Source organism: Colletotrichum lupini, chromosome 7 (genome assembly GCF_023278565.1).
Source record: "Colletotrichum lupini chromosome 7, complete sequence".
Lineage (NCBI taxonomy): Eukaryota > Fungi > Ascomycota > Sordariomycetes > Glomerellales > Glomerellaceae > Colletotrichum > Colletotrichum lupini.
This window is the reverse complement of record NC_064680.1, coordinates 3406641-3428647: the sequence shown is the minus strand read 5'-3', so window position 1 is coordinate 3428647 and position 22007 is coordinate 3406641. Positions and strand designations below refer to the sequence as shown.

The window sequence follows — 22007 nt, the reverse complement described above, 5'->3', positions numbered from 1 at the left end:
AGCTATTACTATTTTAATATATCTCGGCGCTAGTTTATTATTCTTAAATCGTATATTCTTTATTAATAAGCTAACGACCTTTCTATAATTAAACTCCTTTAGAATATATCTTCTATTATAATAAGCTACTTAGCTCTTAAAGGCTTATGCTTACGCTCGCGTAGCCTGGGCTCTAATCTCTTTAATTTTCTAGACCCTTTCCTAAACCCCCTAAACTATAGCTTTATAATTAAGTATATATTTAACGTACTTAGGGTAGTAGCCGTATAGTACTATATACGGGAATACTTTTATAATAGAGTATTAACTATTATTATATATAAACTCGGCCTTTTCTAACTACGCTACTTACCTATTCGGTAAGCCCTCGGTATAAATCCTTAAATACTTTTCTAATATCTAATAGGTTCGCTCTATTTAACTATCCGTTTATAAGTAATACGCGGTAGATAGTTAGTAACGTATTACCCGTTCCTTAGCAAACTCTTCCTAAAATGCGCTTATAAAGAGCTTATTTTTATCCGTAATAATACCTTTAGGCGTACCGAACTTATATTCGACCTCTTAGTATAAGATACTTACTATTTATACTACGTTAAGTATTTTAATAGTAAGTAAGAACTTTGCGAACTTTATTATATAATAGATAATAATTACGATACTATCGTACTCTATGCCGTTATTACGAGCGCTCGGTAATAGCCCCGTAATAAAGTCTATAAATATTTCTTAGAATAAGTATAAGAGTAGTAGTAATAACTATAGCTACCCGTACGGCTTATATCTTAAAGTTATAATTCCTAAATAATACTTATAGTTCTTAACGTATTTTTAGATATCTCGTTAAATATTTTTTTAGTAGAACTTCTTTTAAATTAGTTCGAGAGTTTTCGTAGCTCTTATATAACCTGCCCTATAGTTATCGTAGTATTAATAAAGGATCTCTATTTAAAGAGACTTTACTTAAAGAATAATAAGTCTTTTTTTAAAAAAATAGTATACTCTATTTATTAAGCGAATATACTCTTAGCTCGCCGGCCGTAGCGCGAACTCTTATTAATTATAATATATAAAACTCGTTTTTAGTTTATAGTCTTCTAACGAGCTCCTTAGTCTTTAGTAAGAGACGGGAAGCGAATACCGTTTTGCCCCTTATAAGCTCCTTTATAATAGGGCGTAAGATATACTATTTTAATATAATAACCCTAGCTTTATCCGACTCCTCTTTATCTTTACTAAACTATTAACGAGCGTTCGTTAATAACTCTCTTACTTTTTTATTTTAAATCGTTATAATAGTAACTATTACTATTTTATTAGTACGCCCTATAATACGTTATTAATATAGGGGAGAGGATTCCCCGTCCCTAGAGCTAGCTAATATCTAGCCGGGATCGCAAAAAGAGGCCTTAACTACTTAAACGTATGCCTTAATAGTATTATTTTATCTTTTTAGGCTAATTATTTTTTACTAAACGTCGGGTAGTAGTTTATTAATAAGACATAGCTTCTAAGCTAGCGTAAAGAGAACGTCTTTATAAAGCACTTCCCCCTCTATATAGTCTAGCTTTCTAAATAGACCGTCCGCTAGGTTCGTTTTTTTTAGCTAGTATTCTAAGTTAAAGTTAAATACTAATAGTTTATATACCTACCTCGCGAGCCTTCTCTAAAGGTCCTACGCTAATACGCCGATTATTTTTTTAAGTACCTAGTAGTCTATTAAGACTATGAACTTTTATAAAAGGCCCTAGAGGTAGTGAGCCTAGTGCTCTAGCCCTTTTATTATAATAAGTAGTTCTTATTAACCCGTAGCCTATTACTACTCCGTATTTATAAGCTTCCGTAACTAATAAGTAACGGGTCGCTATTCTCTATTAGCCTATTACGATAAGATTACTATAATAGCTTTAACTAAAGCGTCGGTTTTTATTTATATAATACGTTATAAGTTCTAGTACGTAAGTACGGTTGCTGAGATAAAAGCGACCTTTAGTTAATTAAACGCCTCGTCTACTTCCTTAATTTACTAAAAGTCCCTTATCTACCCCTTTTCTATTTTTAGTAATATTATTATTAGTATAACGATGCCCGAGTATTTAGTAATAAACTTCTAATAGAAGTTATAGAACCCTAAGAATACTTAGATATCCCTAATAAACTCTAGCGCTTTTTAGTTAGCGATCGTTTGTACTTACGACGAGTTAATTTCGATTCTTTTTAATATAATAATATAACCTAGGAACTTAACCCTTTTTTAATAAAACGAGCACTTTAATAATTTAGTAAAAAGCCCGTATAAACGCAGACGTCAGAAGACCTTTTTAATATCCTCCGTATACTACTCCTTTATTATTAAGTAGATTATTAGATCGTTTATATATACTATATAGTAAGTATTTAGTAAGTCGGCGAGCGCTTAGTAAATATATACTTAGAACGTCGCGGGTGCGTTCGTTAGCCCAAAAAGTATAATAATATACTCGAAGTAACTATATCGGCTCCGGAACGCTATTTTCTATCGGTCTTCTTTTTTAATTCGGATACGGTAGTAGGTATCCTTAATATTTATTTTTAAGATTTATTCCGCTCTGCGAAGCCTATTTAGGAGCTTATTAATAAGTAGTAGTAAGTATCGATTTTTTATAGTTACCCTATTTAGCCCGCGGTAGTTTACGTAGAGGCGTAGCGTGCCGTCCTTTTTTAATATAAAAAAGATCGGTGCCCTAGCCTTACTAACTAAAAGTATAATACGACCGTTCGCTAGGTTTTTAATAATATACGCGCAAAGCTTATTAAGTTATTTCTTACTTAATAGATAAATAGGACTATATAGTAGTTTAGTATCTAGAACTAAGTTAATAGAGTATTCTGCCCCGCTATATAATTACGGTCCTTTTACTAACTACTTATTAAACGTCTCTATTTTTAATTAAAGTTTTAGTAATAGACCCCCTTATAGTTTAGTTTCCGTTACCCCCGCGATACTTTTTATAGTAGTAATATATAATATATATACCCTCTTATAATTCTTAATGATATTACGAGCTATTACCTCTAGTTCGGCGACCGAGATAGGCTCGTACGACTATATATTCGTCGCTATATTAATATAAATACCCTCTTAGCCTATCGATAGTCGTAATAATAAGAGGTCTACTATTCTTTTATCCTTATTAACTGCGGCGAATAGTCGCTAAATCTTTTTTAGCTACTTATAGTAGTCGATAAAGAAGAGCGTTAACTAATAGGCTTTCCTTTAGCCTACGGCTTTACCCTAGAAGTCCCTTAACGAGGGAGCTATAGTAGTAGCCGGGGTTAACCCTAAGTAGGTTACGAGCCTAGTACTAATAATATCTATCTCGGAGTATATATCTATATTAACTTTTACTAGCCTTTTAGTAATACCTCGTAGAACTATCGCCCTACCCTTCGTAATTATTCTTATTAATACCCTCTTAATACTTAGCGTAAGTATATTAGGTATATTACTTACGCCTACTCGTTTTCTAACGAGTCGACCTCTATAACTCTCGGCTTAGTAATAACTTATTAGATAGTTATTAACGTTAGTTTTAATTAGGGGTACGTTAGCTTATTATCGCCCCTACCTCCCGACTTATTTTTTTAGTACTTATTAAATATATAGCTTATCTTATTATATATAAAGTACTTAATATCGCTATTACGACGCTTTTATAATAGCTCGGTACGAGCACTCTTATTATACGGCTTTTATAATATTACTCCTAGCGAGTCCCTAGAGCCTGGCCCCTTAGAGCTCTCCCTGCTCTTTTTTTTATAAAAAGGGGATATTTAACGCGGTTATTTTAATAACGGATATAGCCTCTTCTTACCGTCTTTTTATAACTAGTCGCTGCCCTTTTACTAATTTAACGACTATAGTTTATTAGCCTCGTAAGTTATATTACGTACTCTCTTAATTAAGACCTTATAACGAATTAGATCGTCTTATAGCTAAAATAATAGTCTAAAGAAGAACTAGTATACTTCTATTTTTAAATTTTTTATATTTTTTATACTTAGGTTATAATAGATCGCTAACTACTTAGTGAGGAACTAAGTAGGGGTCTAGCCTTCTTTTAGCCTCTTTATCCTTAGCTCTTTATAATATTCCCGTTCCTAAGTCTTAGGGTCTATGTACTATTAGTAAATAAACGCTAAGAAGTCGCCCTAGGAGAGGGGATCCTAGAGGCTCTTCTCGTAATTATATTATTACGTTTATAGTAATAGGGATATCTTAAATAGGGCCTATTTAATATACTATTTTATAGTGCTTTTTATACAAAGCTTATTACTTACCTCTATAATAATAATCTAGTTTACTACCTAGGTACTCGTAGACTCTTTTCCGATCGGTTTATAGTTATAAAAAGGAGGCTTTTTATATTCTCGTCGACTTAGACGCGTCGCTAGCCGCTCGGTAAGCTATTAGACGAGCTCTTCGTATCGACGCCGTTCTTAGTTTCGATCTTTAATTATTATTTTTATTATTTTATAAAAATAAGTTATTATTAGGCCTATAGGGTTTACTAAACTAGCTATCTTAGTACTACCCGTACCTTTATACGCGCCTTAACCTTATATATTTAGCGATCGGTTATTAATAAACGCCCCGTTTATAATAAATAAAGTCTTTAGGGTATTAATAAAGTAACTAGCCTATAAGGGTAATCTACCCTAATTATCTTTTTTATTTAGCTCTTTTATAAACGCTAATATTTAAATAGGACTCGCCCTATAGTAGGCTCGTTCTCTCGGACGGAATAGGGTTAAGTAGTCAACTCCGGATAGCTATAGCTCGTTAATACTAACGGCTCTTTATTAATAGCTAGGTATTATTTCGTCGACGTTCCGTTCGTTTCCGTAATCTATTATTACTTATACTAATTACTCCGTAAAAATAGAAGTTTTAAAATTATAAGAGATTAGGCTATGAGTACTTAACTAGCGAGGCTATAATATAAATATAGGTATATTATAAAACTAAAGCTTATAAAGTCCTTCGTAAGGGCTCTACTTCTTAAAAAGTTCTTTTATAATAAGATCCGTATATTAGTTGCTAAGTTATTAGCGTCCTATTGCTGGCCGTATCCCGAATCTATTATAAAAGTATATTAATATTAGAGGTTTATAGTATAGTTAACGGCGTTAACCTCTTTTATATAATTTTAATAATATTAAGGAAGATTACTAATCGAATTAGCTTTTTACTTATTTTAACGGTTATTTATATTAATTCTTACTTACTATATAAATACCTTATTAAATTAGGAAAAAAAAAAAAAAAGAGGCTTATAATTAATATTATAGCCGTTAGGTAATTATATAAAAAGCGCGAGATACTTAAGATTTGTTAGATTAATAATAAAAATAACCTCGCAAACGTTTTTATAAAAATAATATTAAATAAGGGATTAAAATAATTTATAAGTAATAAAAAAGTTATTATATAAATAGAGGGATAGGTTATATAAAAAGAGTAAAAAAAAGGAGGAAAAGGAGACGACTTAGTAAACGGGCCCGAGGTCGAATTAGATTTTTAATTATAGTAGTTAAATTAATAAAAAAAAGAGAAAGTTAGTATTAAATTAGAAATCTAATTTAACTATAGTATATAGCTAACTACGTAGGGGCTAATTAGGGGCCCTATTTACGATTATTATAGCTAGCCTAACTTACGATTAGAACCTCCTTCTTATACTTACGTAAATATTTATATAGTTTAATTAATCTCTTCGTTAACTACGGTTTGAACTAACTACCCTATAATAGGGATACTAACAGGATTATATCGAATGGGACGGAGATGATGAAGACGAGGCGGAGGATGAAAAAGACGATGAAAGTGACGGAGAGGATAGTGAAGACAGTGAGGAGGATGTCGACTTATATCTACTCGGTCATAATTGGAGATATTCGCCGACCTATCGCATCAATACATTTTTCAAAATGTGTCAAGAGCAATGGAAGGTTATGAACTGGATGCCAAAAAATGGAATGGGCTGGCCACATTGGGAAGAGATACCGGTCCGCAGAAACAGAGCTTGACGAGACGTACGGCAATGGTCTCAGGCAAAAGATCATGCGGGAAGCTGGCTGGCCCGGTACAGGGGAGGAAGTTGGCTTGGGATGGGACAAGGCAAAGGCAGAGAAACAGATGATTGAGCTCATGTAGATTTTCAATGGTGGCAGTTCCTACGCTTTGATCGGTGATATATCTGTGGGATTCAGCATTGTTTCGGCACTGGTTGTATTTGTTTTTCAGCTACCGTTTGAAACTGGCGGATCGGGACCGCTGACCAGGCTCCGGGCCGGATGTGGCGCGTGCACGCGCGGGACGGAGCGAGCACCCGCAACGGCAGGTGAACACAGCTTCCGTTGGTATGGAAGCATCCATACATCACGTTAGTTGGCAATCTGCTTCTGTTAAGCATCTAACCTCCTGAATACGTTTGCTACTCTGATGTAGTTTGGGAAGCGTCTGGGAAGTGAAGTTGCTGTCGTATTCGCTAAAATCATGCATGCATCGTTGCTGAGTCCACTGCCTTATCGCTCTTGAGGTCCTTAGGTAAGCCCAGACCACTTAAAGTCCAGTGGGGCTATCACGTACATAACGCGCCTCGACCATCAAAAGACGCGTCGCGACCGGCACTCCCTAGCATCATTCCATCTCGCACACTCAACTTGTCACAGGCAAATGGAGATATTCCATTCGATCTGATCCCCGTCAGCCCGTACCATTCTTTCCCGACTCTGATACAAATACAACATCGTCAATTCGATCATTCTGCCCCGGTTATCTCAGGCAGCACCGAAATCACCGCCTTTTATTTTCCAATAGTTCTACCTGGATCTCCAGACAAAGATGGCTCACAAGCGCAAGCGCTCCGAATCCGAACTCGTCACCCTCTTCCCCTCGCCAGCTCGCTCCGAATCCAGCATCGAGTCCTTCGAGTCACCAATCTCTCCAAGCCCCATCTATCCTCGCGCACATGCGACGCCATCGCACCTCTCGAGTCGCACAATGAAGCGCTTCCGCGACAACAGGCCCTCGGAGGAGCAAATCCATCGTAAGTCTGGTCCATGGCGTCAATTAAGAAGGGCAACATAGCTGACAGCATACCTCAGAACGTACTCTGAACATGCTTTACTCCGCACAGCAACACAACCAGTACCCGGCCGACGCAGGCCACGAGACGAATCAGTCCGAACCCACACCCGTTCCTGCCGCCCGCAACACCCAGAAGTCCCTTCACAGCTTCTGGAATATCAAATCGGCCGAGCCCAGGTGCCCCGCCTTGGCCCCGTCTGTGGACCAGAGCGCGCTGTCGCCGATGAGCTGCGACGACTGCGGCGCTGGTCTTGGTGCGTCGGATGGCGCTGCGGACGGGATGGATATCGACGATGGTTACAGCTACGGCGTCGATCACTCTTGCGGTGCGTGCAGCAGGCACGTGTGCTCGCATTGCTCCGTTACAAACCTCGGCGAGCAGCGGCGATGCTTGAGGTGTGTTGGAGTTGCAGCGGGGGCGGCACGAAACGGCTCCGGATGGCCATCCTCTTCGATGTCTATCTTCTAAGTATCCTAGCCTGGCCGCTTCTGGGCATCATTCTTTTTGGTGGCGCATTGGGTTCTACACGTCAACGGCATGCCACGCCATGGCAGTCAGCCGTGTATGGTTCTGGGAAAAGGCGTTTCTGGCTTGCTGTGACATGATTCTCTGGTATTGGCGTTGGGGAATTTGATCGTTCAGGAGATACCATAGGATATCGTGCATCACAATTCAATTTCAATCTGCGCATTCACTCAATAATCCGCTCATACTCAGCCGCACGAGCAATTGACGATGCTACGTACTGCGTCTAGAGCACCATGCATGATATGGACCGCGCCTCTTCAGGGGATGCCACATAAGAGTGGCACTTTGGCAGCGTGATCCAAATCGATCAGCACGAAGGTTCTCAGATGCCCAATCACTGTATTATTCAGGTGGAAACGGAGTCGTTCAGTCCAATGATATCCAGTGAAAGGCCAGAAACCCCGGCCAAGGCGCGTGGCTAGGTGCAGCCGCCTGCATACGACGTTCTGAACCAACAGACGACGGCAGCAGCCTATCGCAACAACCTTTGCCGCAGAGATCCGTTCTTTCCCCTCTTCCGAAAAACTCCTAGAAAGCGGCCTAAACCTGCAAAGTTTCCAACATAAGTGACGGACGTTTGCTATTCGATCTCGTGAAGCAACCAGCAGACAGAGCCCTACTTACTCTTGCGCCTAAGGCGCCTCCGTCGCTCATATTCAATTTATACCAACACAAGATGGCCGAAGCGATTGGTCTCGCGACAAGCGTTATCGCCGTTGCCGAAGTCACAGGCAAGGCCATAGGTCTGACTCTCAAAATCAAATCGCTCTGGTGCGAAGTCAAGAACGTCCCAGCCGCTCTTCTCGAAAAGGCTGAAGAACTTCAAGATCTAGACGACTATCTCAAAGATGCCGAAACTCAGACTGCGAGCAGTCCTGTATCTAAGTCGGTCGTCGACGATGAGATTATGCAGAAGTCGCTCCGGCGAGCCCGCGCCGCATTGGCAGATATACAGAACACCATCGATGACCTCAGCCTTCAGATGTCTGATCCGCGAAAGCACCGACGCAAGTTGACGGCTGCAAAATTTGTCTTACATAAAGATACAATCGAAGACATGGAACGAAAGCTCGATCGAGCTTTGGAACTTTTCAAGGTGGCTCAGGGAATCTATTGCACGTGAGTGAAAACTGGATATTTAGGTACTGAATTCTTCCTAGGGCTTGGCTGATCTGAGGTGAGCAGAAAATTGACTATGCTTTCCACGTCCATCATTATGGAACGGCTCCCCAAATGTTTGAGTTCGTCAAAAGTCACCAAATATTCGTCTCATAAAGTCAAAGTGACAGAGTTTGTTGAACAACACAAGCCAGTTGTTGCCAATATAGCTGGGAAAGACAATCTTGGCATATCTCAAGGCACGACCGCAGTTGGAAGGCTTCGTCTTGGTTTTGGAGACAACACCTTCCAGATTTCACTCAGATCACCCAATTGGCTCGGCAGCAAAGTGTACTCCGCCATGTGCCACAAGAGCATGGTTGGGTGGCAAATCAATCTTACAACCTACGTGGTAATCAACTCGTTCCGCGGTATTGAAGACGCCGTGAAGTCCGATGATCCACAGGCTCTCATGAAACATCTGCGATCAACATCACTGACACCCTTGGTTGAAGACGAAAAGGGGCAAAACTTGTTATATGTACGTGGATTCATTTACTCGCTCGACCAATGAAACGTGATTGACACTAATCTGATGTAAGCTTTGCGCCGAAAATCGATGGCTTAATATTGCGAAATGGCTTCTTACCTTTGGGCTGTTTGCTGGTTCTTACAGCAGCGAAGAGAATGATTGTTTAGAGTTCGTGTTAAGAAAGTATCATTCTACGGACGCGAATATGCTGACTTATTGCAGGGACTCGCGATCAAGAAGCCTCATCTTTGAGGCTGCCAATAAGTTGTGGCATCCTCCAGACTCACATACTCCATCCGACTTGATTACGCTGTTCGCTTCACACGCGGCGGATGGAGAAACTGGTGTATCAGTGGAGTGGATGGGGTTCATCGCAGGCCTTACAGACTTTGGTAATTTTACCAGACTACTTCATTCCAAGTCGCCGGCGTCCAATCCAAAATGGTTTTACTTTGAATCGAGACTTCGCTTTACGTATAGCGGAATACGTGGCTCTGTCTGGACATTGAGGCAACTTACTGCTGTCCTTCCGGAGCTCAAAAGCCTCACAAGAGAGCTCGTGGTGTCCTGGCGGCTCGCAGGGAGGAAATATCTCATACCGAGCCTCGTTGCATCGGGGATCGGGGCACGGGCTGCTCGAGCCCCCCGTGGTTATCCTGCCCGTTCACATTCTGTTAAAGAATATGCGCGTCTAGCCGGCCAGATCATCGCACTGGATCCCGAAAGCCTCATACAAGCTGCGACCACACGCCACAGAGCATCGAGTGCGCTGCACATGCTGATGAGAACGCTGCTTAGCAACTTCCAGCCATGCTCGACAGACCAAGCGGACCACATCATACAATCGACTTTACAAGTCTGGGTGAAGATGCTGCATGGCAACAAGGTGAATCTGCTACAACATGGTCGTCAGTCGCGAACGACCTACACCGTGCCAAGACGTCATGTGCTTCCTGGATGGTCGTTTCGGTTGCTTCAGAACCCCAGCGAGCCGCGTAAGCGCAATAAGAAACGTAATCGAGAGTATCGAATCGAATATATTGGCATCAGTTACGGTCCCTTGCCAGAACATTGGAGAGTATGGTGGACGGTAGACTTTGAGTGTTATGCGGGTGAGTTTTGGAGAATGCTCGAGGATTCTGGGATCAAAATTCCAGGAAGCTGGGTGGATGACACAGATTTCGGCGATAAATCGACCAAGCTTGTGCCATCATGGGCGCATGAAGGAACTGGTCCGTTGATTTGGTCTGAGTATCGCAAGATTAGGCCGCCTATATGACAAGGGCACACTGTCCCTAGAAGCGATCTTTGTCAACATGACTCTATTTCGTAAGGCATTGGTTCACTCAAGCCCACATTCGGTGGTCTCACGATATGCAAGAGATACGTTGCCAAAAGCATCGATCTTCTCACAACCCAGTTTTGATCCTCCGACCACACAAGGGAATTGACACCACTGTGAATTGTTCAGAATGGTGTCTACTGATGAGAATCTATAAGTTCAGGTATAAGCGCGTAGCAAAAGGACTCAAAGACAAGATGAGCGCAAAGTAGAGGTGTTGGTATCCCTAATACAGGGTAGTTAGTTCGAACCGTAGTTAACGAAGAGATTAATTGAACTATATAAATATCTGCGTAGTAGGTATAAAAAGGAGGTTCTAACTATAGGTTAGGCTAGCTACGATAATTATAAATAGGGCCCCTAATTAGCCCCTATATAGTCGGCTATATACTACGGTCGAATTAGACTTCTAATTTAATACTAACTTTCTCTTTTTTTTATTAATTTAACTACTACGGTTAGAAGTATAATTCGACCTCGGGCCCGTTTACTAAGTCGTCTCCCTTTCCCCCTTTTCTCTACTCTTTTTATATAACCTATCCCTTTATTTATATAGTAGCTTTTTTATTACTTATAAATTACTTTAATCCCTTATTTAGTACTACTTTTATAAAAGCGTCTACGAGGTTATTTTTATTATTAATCTAACGGATCTTAAGTATTTTACGCCTTTTATATAATTACCTAAAGGCTATAATATTAATTATAAGCCTCTTTTCTTTCGTCGTTCTTAATTTAACGAGGCATTCGTATAGTAAGTAAGAATTAATATAAATAACCGTTAGAATAAGTAAAAAGCTAATTCGATTAATAATCTTCTTTAGTATTATTAAAATCGTATAAGAGAAGTTAACGCTATTAACTATACTATAAACCTCTAATACTAGCATACTTCTCGTTACTCGCTTATTTTTAGTTAATAAGTAATAAATTATATTATTATATATAGTAAATTCGCTCTTACTTATACTCTCGTTAGCTAGGATAATAATATACCCTAATTACGAAGTAAGGTCGTTATTATTTATAAATAACTTATTAATAAAAACGTAGAGCTTACTAATCGCAAGGTTAATAAAGTAATAAATAAGACCTCGATTAAGATTCGTTTACTACTACTTAAGCCGCTTATTAAGTACTTCGACGTCCCGTTCGGTTAGATTTATAGTTTATACTACTTTAGTATAATTAAACGTCGCCTCGGGCTAATAAATACTTATAATATATACCCCTTACGTAAGCTTAGCTTTATACCGCTTTTTAACATTAGTTACGTTTAGATTAACGAGGTTAATCTTCTCGCCCTACCCCTTTTATTAAAAAACAACGGTTTCTCTTTTAATTATAAGAATCCCGCTATTAAATACTAGGGGAGTATTTATTATAAGGACCTCTTTTAGCTTCGTTATAAAGCCCGCTTTTTAGAGCTCTTTATCCTCCTTTTTTATAAAGTTAATATCGGATAGGCCTAATATATCGTTAGTTTATATTCTAACGATCCTAAATTAGTTACTTTTATACTCCGCGATTAGTAAGCACGGGTTATATATAGAAGTAATTATTAATAGTTAATTAATATATAAATCGTAGTAAGTAGCTTACTAATAGGTACCTAATTTTACGAGCCTATATAGTAGCTTAAGCACTTTAATAATCGTACTTTCTAAGTACTTACTAGCTATTTCTTTCGGTAGATAGGCTAGGATTTTCCTTATAAGCCCTATAGCCGATTAGGTATAGGCCTAGGTAATATTACGGCTCTAAATCTTATATCCCTTTTTCCGTAGCGATACTATTAGTGCTATTATTAATCTTTAGTTATAGCGTTATATAGTAAGTAATTATATAAGTAGCGTTACCTTTTTAACGTTACCGTACCTTTAAATTACGTATCTAAACTTCTTATATAGCTAGGGTATTCTTTTCTTTTTAATCTTACGAACTATTCGTAATTTAAATATATAGAGGTTTATATATTTTTTTAGGTCGTATAGGATAAATTAATAAACCCCTCGATTATAAAGAGTGTCTATTTTAATAAGATCTAATCCCTTATACGGCTTTTTAGTGGTTATAATTATGCCTTCTTTACGTAGTTTAACTACTAGCTCGAAATCGGCTTTCTTTTTTATTATATAAAAGGTATTAATTACCTCGTTATTAATAATAAATTGCTACGTTAGGGCTTACCGTCGTAGTCTTTTATAACGTCTTGCTAGTAGTATGAGTACCCTTTTAGCAATTTCCTCTTCCTCGTCGTTTATTAATACTACTATAACGATTTTATTAAGGATAATTTCTTATACTTCTACCGCGGGTTATATAGTTTCCCCTAGCTCTTTTTCTTTTTGTAGGTTAGAAATTACTTCGTTAAGATCTATATAATACGGTTTAATTACTATAATTAATACTTCGAGTAGCTAGTTACGATCTCTCGCGACTATATAAAAGCGCTCGTTAATAAAAATTAACTTATATAGCCTAGCTTATTATTAAATAATTTCGTACTATACTTATATATCTAAATTTAGTAATATATCTAAATTATCCCCTATGTTAGGCCTATTATGCGTAGTAATTACCTTATTAACTTACTTTTTTACGCTTACTTCGCGTAATACCTATATTATTTTTTTAACTACTTAGGCTCGTTAGCTTACGCTTAGCGACGGTAGCGAGGCTAAGGTCGTTCTTAAATATACTCTAAATACTAATAGCGTTAATATAAGTCCGTTAGGCCCTATAGTATCGTTATAGTATTTAAGTACTATCTAGAGGCATTCGTCGTTAGTAGAATCCGGATTTTCTTTTTTAATAATTCTAAACGCCTTTTTTAATTACTAATATACCCTCTCTACCTTTTTAATACTATAGTACGCTTTAATAGGTACGACTTTTAGCTATATACCGTAGGCCGTTATATTATCCCTAAATTCTATTGATTTAAAACTAGTACTAGCGTTAGTTCTAATGCTATCTAGCGGTCCCTAGTATATATCGATCTAGCTTTTTTATAGGGCTACTTATACTATTTTTATTTATAAATCCCGGAGGAATTGCCCTATTTAGAAAGATATAGCTACGTTAATTATATATAGTACTAACCGACTATTTAAATAAAAAATATCGATGATGATTTCCTAGTTAAAGTTAAGCTTATTACGCAATTTAAATTCAAATCTACGTAAGCTCTACGTATTTATTTAGTATTAGTAATATACTTTTATTAACTACTCTAGCGCCCCTATTTTAATATTATTATTACTTAATTATTTTAAAAGGTTATATAGCCTCGTAACTAACGAGTTCCCGAATCTCTAGTATAGTCTTCTAAGCTCACTTTTCGTTAAATAATTAATTAACTTCGTATTATTAGTAAGCTTTATAAACGCATATCCCTATCGTTATTTAACTACCTCGAAGTGCTTACCGCTAGAGATTCTATTCCTCGTATTATCGAATATAATACCTAGTTAATCTATATCTTTTAGATATAAGAGAAATAGGGTATTAATAAGTAAAATATAAAAAGTTATCGTTCTAAAGTACGTCTTTACTTCTACTATACCTAGGGCGACGATTTTCTTACCTAGGCCGAAACTAATCTTTATAATACCCGTTATTAATATATTAAGCGTTATTAGCGCGGTCTTTTATAGCGCTTAGAATTGCCCTTTTCTTCTAGTTAACTATTACGATACCCTAGTGTCTAGGATAATCTTATAGAAATCGTCTAGGCCGTACTTTTTATTCGTATAGAATATTTATACGAGCTTAGTATTCGAGGGATCTAAGTAGTATAAAAAGGACCCCTCTAGCTACTTTTAGATTTACTTAGTACTATATTCTTTTTTTTTAAATATCGAGAGAGATAGCGTTTTCTCTTTAATTATTAAGAAAATAGGCTTCGGCCCTATTAAATTTACCTTTTTAGCCGCTTTTATATTCGTTATCTAAGGGACCTTCCCTTACTATCCGTAAATAAAAGCTTATTTATTAAGAGCTTCCGCTACTCTCTATTTATTTAGCTTTATATATCCTCTAGAGGCTAACGGGGTAAAAAAAGAGTAGTTAATATTATTAATTTCGTTATAATTTAATTCGTTAGTATAGGGGGTAAGATCTTTTTTATTTTCTAAATTTTTTATAGGGGGTATATACTTTAAGCCGCTATTTTAGTTACCGTTACTAGGTTCTATACCCCCGGATTTGCCCTTATATATAATAAGGAATTAATTAAATTAATAAGAGCTAGTTTTACTATTTACTACCCTCGACTTTTTATACTATTTATATAATTTAGTACGCTCTTCTTTAGAGTAATTACTTAACTAATATCTATCCTTTTTATAAATATAATATTACTTTTTTTATTACTCTACCCGTAAGTTAAATCTCTACTTATTTAATAAATCTAGGCCTCTTTATTAGCGATTACTATATCTAGCCTCTTTTCCTTTTTTATTATACGTTTAATTAACTTAATATTATTAGTAAGGGCCGTCGTATGCTTAGAAGTAGGTTTAGTACGGCATTCTTATTTTAATATTAAAGCTAGATCTTAGCCTTAAGCAGAGCGTTTCGTAGTTTTTAGGTACTTAGTATAGGGTGATTTTTACCTCTAGTATATACTAGACTATAATATAAAGATATCTAACTTTCCGCTCGTTTATCCCCTTATTTAGCTAGGTTTTCGCTAGCTTATTAATTTAATTAATAAGCTCTTTAAGGATTTCTACTCGTAATTTACTTTCTATTATCCTAGCTATAGATATAAAAAAAATCGCTCGTAATTTAAATAAGAGCTCTAAGTTCTTATTATAAGTCTCGAAGCGGCTTCGGATTGCGTTAATTATATTAAGAAAGTCGTTTCGATTAAGATTACGTACCGCTTTATAATAATAATTAAAGGCTTTGTTTATAAGTACGATATTAATTACTAAATAGTATTAGTATTCTCTAATTCCGACTTTTTTATAATAATTATAAAATATTATTAAGGTTTTTTATAAGACCTTATACTTCCCCCTAGAGTATAATTTCTCTTTTAAGAAGATCTTTTTGAGGTTTATAAATTACTTCGTATTTACTACTAGATTTTTAGTATTTATATACGATCCTTGCGTCGTTACGTATTATTAGTAACTTTAGGTCGTTTACCTCTTTTCTTATTAACCGATCGGTACTAAATTTCGCGTTAGTAGCGGTAACGAGTTATAGATTAAAATAAGTAGAATTATTAATTATCGTACTTTTAGTACTATATTCTGCCCTAGTATATTCTTTTATAACGATAGATTTCCGTTAGTAATTATAGGGAGGAAATCTAGGTCGTTTACCCTTTTTTTAAATTTATTAAAGCGATTATACGCTCTATCGACCTATACTTAGTTCTATAGTACGAATTCCTTTTTTATAATTATTATTATTAGTATTTTGTATAGCTCTTGCGATTATAATTGCGCTAGTAATACCCCTTACCCGTAGAGGAATTTATTAACTACTTTTATAATTCTTAGGCTTATGCTTACGAACTATTCGTTTAGTTAGTAGCTAAGGTCGTTTGCGATTTTATAAAATAGGGGTTGCCCCTATAGCCCCTTTTTTTTATAGACCTTAGTTAAATAAATTAATACTACGTTAATTTACTTACCGTTAGGCTAATTTATAATTCTATATATTTACGTCTTTTAATAATCCGGGTTAATATTTACCTACTTACAAGGGATTAGGATTTTATTTAGGATTAGGTTTTATCCTCTTTTTTTTTACTCTAACTCGCTAAGGGTTATGCTCTAGCTTATGCCCGTATTAGCGGTTATTAGTATATTTAATTTTAATAAGGATATATTTAATCCGCGCGCTAGTCGTAGTAAATTCGTACTTTTACTATTTAACGAATTTATTAGGGTTTAAGAGATTCCCGCTTCTTCTCGCTATCTCGCTACTACTCTCGTTTTTATTATTTTTAGTAATTACTATTACCTTTTTAAATTACTCACTATCGTATTTACTAAGATCCTCTTTTTTATTTAATATAAAAGGGTAGGTTTTAGTAGTTTTGTTTTATAATAGTAGCGGTAGACGTCTATATTATTATAAAAAAATATAGTAATTAGTCTTAGGATCTTTATTAGTTACCGATTTTCGCTATCTTATATATTTCTAGCTTCTTAAGCCTCGTACTCTCTATAATCTCTAAATAGCTTTTTTCCTTAACCTACCTCTTTAGGGTAGTATTTTATAAGAATAGTTAAAAATAAACGCCGGGCGGCTCGTAGAGGAGCTATATAGGCTATTAAGAACCGTATAGGCCGTTAAGTATAGTTAACGAAATTAAGCCCTCCTTTTTATAAAATTATATATTTTAAGGACTTGCTAAAAATATATATTTATTACTTATACGCGGTGGGGTTAGATATTTTAGAGATTTTGTTTTTTATAGCCTCTCGGTACTCTATTTTATATTTTTTAAGTAGTTTTTTTTTTATAGTTTAATTATAGTTAGGTAATTATCGCTTGCTAGCGATCCCTTTTATTACTTAGTTAATTTTTTGAAATTAGTAATCTCGTGCTAGGAGCTAGTATAAAAAGAAGCCCTTAAGCGGCCCTTTAGAAGATTCTTTTTTTTTTTTTTTAGATCCTCGTTTTTTTAGCCTTTTTTTAGGTTAATAGTGACTTTAGCGGGAGGTCGTAAGATTACTTTGGGGTAGCTACTTTCTTTTTAAGTTAATTTCTAAGATCCGTAATATTCTTAACTCGATACTATTAGGATTTCTAAATTCCCTCTTTTTTTATTAAACCGTCCCTTATATTATATTCCTAAGTAATACCTAGGGGGTAGTTAAAGGAGCTATAAAGAGGTCGTTTAGATTGTGGGCTTAAGGTCGTACTTATAAGATCCTCGTAATAATAAACTTTTTTATATACTATAGATTTCTTAGCTTAATAACTCTTATAGGGTTACCTTTATTACTAAGTAAAAATATTTACGTTTAGAAATCCCCTTTTTTAATTGCGCGGTTCTTTTTTTTTATATTATATTATTAAGCTCGTTCGTTATATTAATTAATTAAGCGGGTAGTCGTTACGTAAGTATTTCTTTTTACTAATTTAACTAGTTAATTTCTAATTACGGGCCGGCTACGGAAAAGTTATTTAATAAAAAAGCTACTCGGGGCGATAATAAAAGGCTAGTTACTTAAGTAGTTCCGTTAATTAACGTAGTTTAATATAGTAAACGTTAACCTCTTATAAGTAATAAAAGGCTACGATTACTTAATTCCGTGCGGTATTTAAGAATCGCTTCCTTTTTTATTTACTTTTATAAAGTTAATTAATACGAATCTCTTATCCCGTGCGGTATTAAGAGGTCGTCTCTTTTATATAGTAAAATACCTTACCGATTTATAATAGTAGAATTTAATTACTAATTAGTGTTAGTATTCCTAATATAAGGTAGTTAGTTCGAACCGTAGTTAATAAAGAGATTAATTAAACTATATAAATATCTACGTAGTAGGTATAAAAAGGAGGTTCTAACCGTAGGTTAGGCTAGCTACGATAATCGTAAATAGGGCCCCTAATTGGCCCCTGCGCAGTCGGCTATATACCGCGGTCGAATTAGACTTCTAATCCAATAAGAGGCAAGTTGGCGGAGGAGGGAAAAGAGACTACAGTTGGATTATTACAAATATCCTTTTGAAAAGTCGTGAGGCTCAGCCACGGCAATGAGTTGCCTCGAGTCTGCCCAATGCAAACGCCAGTCAGCTCCGGACAGGATAGGAGGGTGTTGAGGGCAAAGCGATCGAATCAAATGATGGAAAATCCAGACGCAACCACATGCATGGCGCACCATGCTGGACCAATGAGCTCAGCACCGCCTCATGACACTGAGGTTCATAAGGCTACGGACTCTGCCCTCCCCCTCTCGTCCGACCTTTCTCCTCTTTTCTCTTGGAATCTTACGGAGCTAACAAAGACCCAAAGCATTCATCCTTACCTCGGTCACTACTCACCTGTGGCTTTACTTCTCGGCGCTCAACCCCTCGGCGACCTCCAACTTTTGATCGGTAAAAGCGGAACTCAACACTCAGCTTATGAATATGACGGAAGCACTCGGCCTAGCTGCGAGCGTCATTGCCGTGGTCGACGTAACCGCCAAAGTCGGGAGCGCCACGCTCAAGCTCATGAAACTGTGGAACGAGGTAAAGGAAGTACCAACAATGCTTCTACAGAAAGCGGAACGTGTCAGAGATCTAGAGGACTTCCTGCTTGATGCCGAAGACCACATCCAAAGTAGCCCGCTGCCACAAGGCTTCTGGAGTACGAACTACCGCTTGCAGCAACACATTGAAAAGGTCCGCCGTGCACTTGACGAGGTTCAAGATATGGTGGACGATTTACAAGCCAAGTTGACTGCCCGAAAAGACGGCTTCAGAAGCAAGCTGTTGTTGTCGGATTGGAAGTCCAATTCGACCGCGGCATACAGCCGACTGCGCAGGGGCCAATTGGGGGCCCTATTTACGATTATCGTAGCCAGCCCAACCTACGGTTGGAACCTCCTTTTTACACCTACTACGCAGATATTCATATAGTTCAATTGATCTCTTCGTCAACTACGGTTCGAACCAACTACCCTGTAATAGGGATACCAACAGTTGTCAACCAAGGTTGTGTTTCGGAAAGACGAGTTGAAAGCCTTGGACACGAAGCTTGATGCAGCTCTCGGTTTATTTTCCATCGCACAGATGCAGTGGATTATGTGAGTTACTGCCTTACATACCACTCCTTTAGGTTCGGCTTTGTAACCATACATATTCTAGGGCGATGTCGACATTTAGAACCTCAATGAGCATCGAAGAGCGGTCTAGAAGACCAGCTGCTCCAAACACGCTGACGGCGGCAAGAAAGAAAGAGAGAGTAAGGGTATCAACCACACCCGCTCTCTGCTCCATTTCTACCCCAGCTTCGATATTGCCTACCTTTCGATTCGGTTTTGGAGACAAAGACAGCTTCCAATTTTCTATCCAGGCACCTTATTGGCTCTCTGGGTCTGTATACTCAGTCATGGCCCAGAAAAGTTATCAGGGCTGGCAGCTCAACCTGAGAGCTTACGAAATTGTGAGATACTTTAGCCACGGATTATATCACTGCATCCGAAATGACGACCCCTCTGGAACTCTCCACTTGTTGTCTGAAAGCAACATGACTCCCTTCGCAAAAGATCAATTTGGAAGAAGTCTGCTGCGTGTGAGAAATTTCGCTCCTACAATGACATGAAGATTTGGCCACTGATAAGGCTGAGTCAATCACAGATCGCAGTCGCAGAGAAATCTCTCAGAGTAATAGATGTTTTCCTAGAAAAAGGACTTGCATGTTTCTTGCAAGACCCGTGGGATAACAGAGTGAAGCAGTATAATAGGTAATAACTTACTTCCTTAGGCTGTGACACCGAGAATACCATATTAACATCTTTGACAAAATATAGATATCCCTTTTTACTTCACGAGCTTGGTTGGTTCAACCAGTCATATCGATATCATCATTTGGAACCTACGCTACGAAAGCTGTTTCTAGATAACTTCCTCGACGATTTCCTCGAATATTCGGAACAAGTTTCACTTCTTCTTGGTTTCGGCATTAGCTCATGTTTCCTTAAATTGCTTTTGGAACGCAACAATCTCATCGAGACATCATTTTCCTTTTTAACACGGCTGTCCCATCTCAGATTAGCTGCAACGAATTGCAGCTGGGAGGCGCGGGAAATTTGTGTCTTAATTCCGGAAGCTCGACACCTTGATGAAAACCCCGGAATGCTTGCATATTCTAGAAACATTGAAGGATCCTCCCTTTTTCATTCATTCGTCATAGGGATGGCTGGCAACTTTTCGAGAAAGACCCGCCACCCAGATCCTGACCAGTGGGCCATATCAAGACAGTGGTGGAACAGATTACTCGATGACGGCATCAGGCTGGACCGTCCAAGTCTACATCACATCGACACAACTTTGAGTTGGTCAAAACTTAAGTCCATGACCTCACCCTTGCTTGCAATCATCGGATCGTTAATTGATGGGAACCGCTTGACTCTAAGGACTGCGAGACAAGTATGTGAATCGCTGATAGGAGTACTTTTTGAGTGGGTTGCTATGCTATCTTCCAGCAACGTGGACCTTCTGGATTACGGGCGTGAAGAAAAGCACATGTTCAAGCAAGGCCTTACGAATATCCGGCAGCGATGGGCCCCTTGGACAAGAGACTGTCTTGGGGCAACTCGATTATCTGTTATCGGCATCACTTATGGTTCTTGTTCAAGCCACTGGAAGCTGTGGTGGACATATGAGTACGAAGATTATGCAGGAGAGTTCTGGGACATGGTCCAGGACGAGGCGAGCAAGGTACCTGGTGCCTGGGTCGATGACTCTTGGGATCCAGATGACTATGATGATGAGGAGTGGGACAGGTGGGAAGCATGGGAAAAGGAGCAGCCCCCTCCGTTGATTTGGTCCGAGTATCGCAGAGTTCGGCCGCCAGTCTGAGTTGATACAGGAATCAATGATTCAGTCGTCAGACAAGCAGCTGGCCCTTACTACAGTCATCACTATTCAAGTTACTTGAATGTTGCTCATTCAATGCGTTTTCCCCTTCACGATCCGGCCATCACTAAGTTCATTCCAATTGCATCAACGGGATCCAGTGCACAAGCTTAAGAGGTAGTGGTGTACCTTAGGTCAGGGCAGAATTTGAAAGGTGTCTCAGTGAGTAGCCGCCGAGTGAATATCACCCCGATAATTGCATGAAATAGCTAGTCGGAGTGCTATGTTTGGAAAACCCGTGCGCAGTATGCAACTTGGAGGAAAGGTTTCGTTAGCGGGAGCCCCTATGTCCCAAGCTTCCGAACCATATGAGGACAGCGTTTCTCAATTTGTTGACCAAAGGCCAGGCTGAGCTCTTATACCTTTCCATCGTAGCTGTCATCGTTGCTTTTTCCAACTATTTCTTAGATTTCCTTGACTTAGATTTCCTTGACTTTGTATCTGCATCGCACCAGTCTTAGAAGGCCAAATTCGGAGGCTTGGTCGTCACGTGCAGCTTGTCGGCCTGACGATCGCACCTTCCTTGCTGGGTACCTCACCTCAGGTACCTTCCCTGAGCTAAGCTCACTGCCAAATCTTGGAATCGACTCGTCGCCTCTCACATTGTCTCATACAACAAACTCACAACACCATCCGCTCGCTCACGTTCTTTCCCTCCTTTCTCGATACCCGCCGACCTGTACCGGCCGTCCGTCATTCAATTCCGCTCATTTTATCATTGCCCCTGGATTCGAAGCGCAGATCCAAGCCCACAGACTTCTCTACATGAGCTTCTC

General features: G+C 38.1%; 4 protein-coding genes across 4 annotated transcripts; all 4 read left to right on the top strand.

Annotated features, from left to right (window-relative positions):
* Positions 1-6886: 6886 nt before the first annotated feature.
* On the top strand, positions 6887-10570 carry CLUP02_14062 (uncharacterized protein; the record flags this gene model as incomplete). Its single annotated transcript, XM_049292995.1, has 5 exons — positions 6887-7091; positions 7150-7458; positions 8270-8780; positions 8847-9300; positions 9362-10570. The coding sequence occupies 5 exons, from the start codon at positions 6887-6889 to the stop codon at positions 10568-10570; spliced, it is 2688 nt and encodes an 895-aa protein (XP_049150141.1).
* Positions 10571-18732: 8162 nt separating this feature from the next.
* Positions 18733-19230, top strand: CLUP02_14061 (uncharacterized protein; the record flags this gene model as incomplete). The annotated part of the gene is made up of 1 exon (XM_049292994.1): positions 18733-19230. One exon carries the CDS (start codon positions 18733-18735, stop codon positions 19228-19230), a length of 498 nt encoding a protein of 165 aa, XP_049150140.1.
* A 1278-nt stretch (positions 19231-20508) lies between these two features.
* Positions 20509-21174, top strand: CLUP02_14060 (uncharacterized protein; the record flags this gene model as incomplete). The annotated part of the gene is made up of 2 exons (XM_049292993.1): positions 20509-20651; positions 20952-21174. 2 exons carry the CDS (start codon positions 20509-20511, stop codon positions 21172-21174), a joined length of 366 nt encoding a protein of 121 aa, XP_049150139.1.
* Positions 21175-21539: 365 nt separating this feature from the next.
* CLUP02_14059 (uncharacterized protein) lies at positions 21540-21740 on the top strand (the record flags this gene model as incomplete). Its single annotated transcript, XM_049292992.1, has 2 exons — positions 21540-21614; positions 21693-21740. 2 exons carry the CDS (start codon positions 21540-21542, stop codon positions 21738-21740), a joined length of 123 nt encoding a protein of 40 aa, XP_049150138.1.
* Positions 21741-22007: the final 267 nt, after the last annotated feature.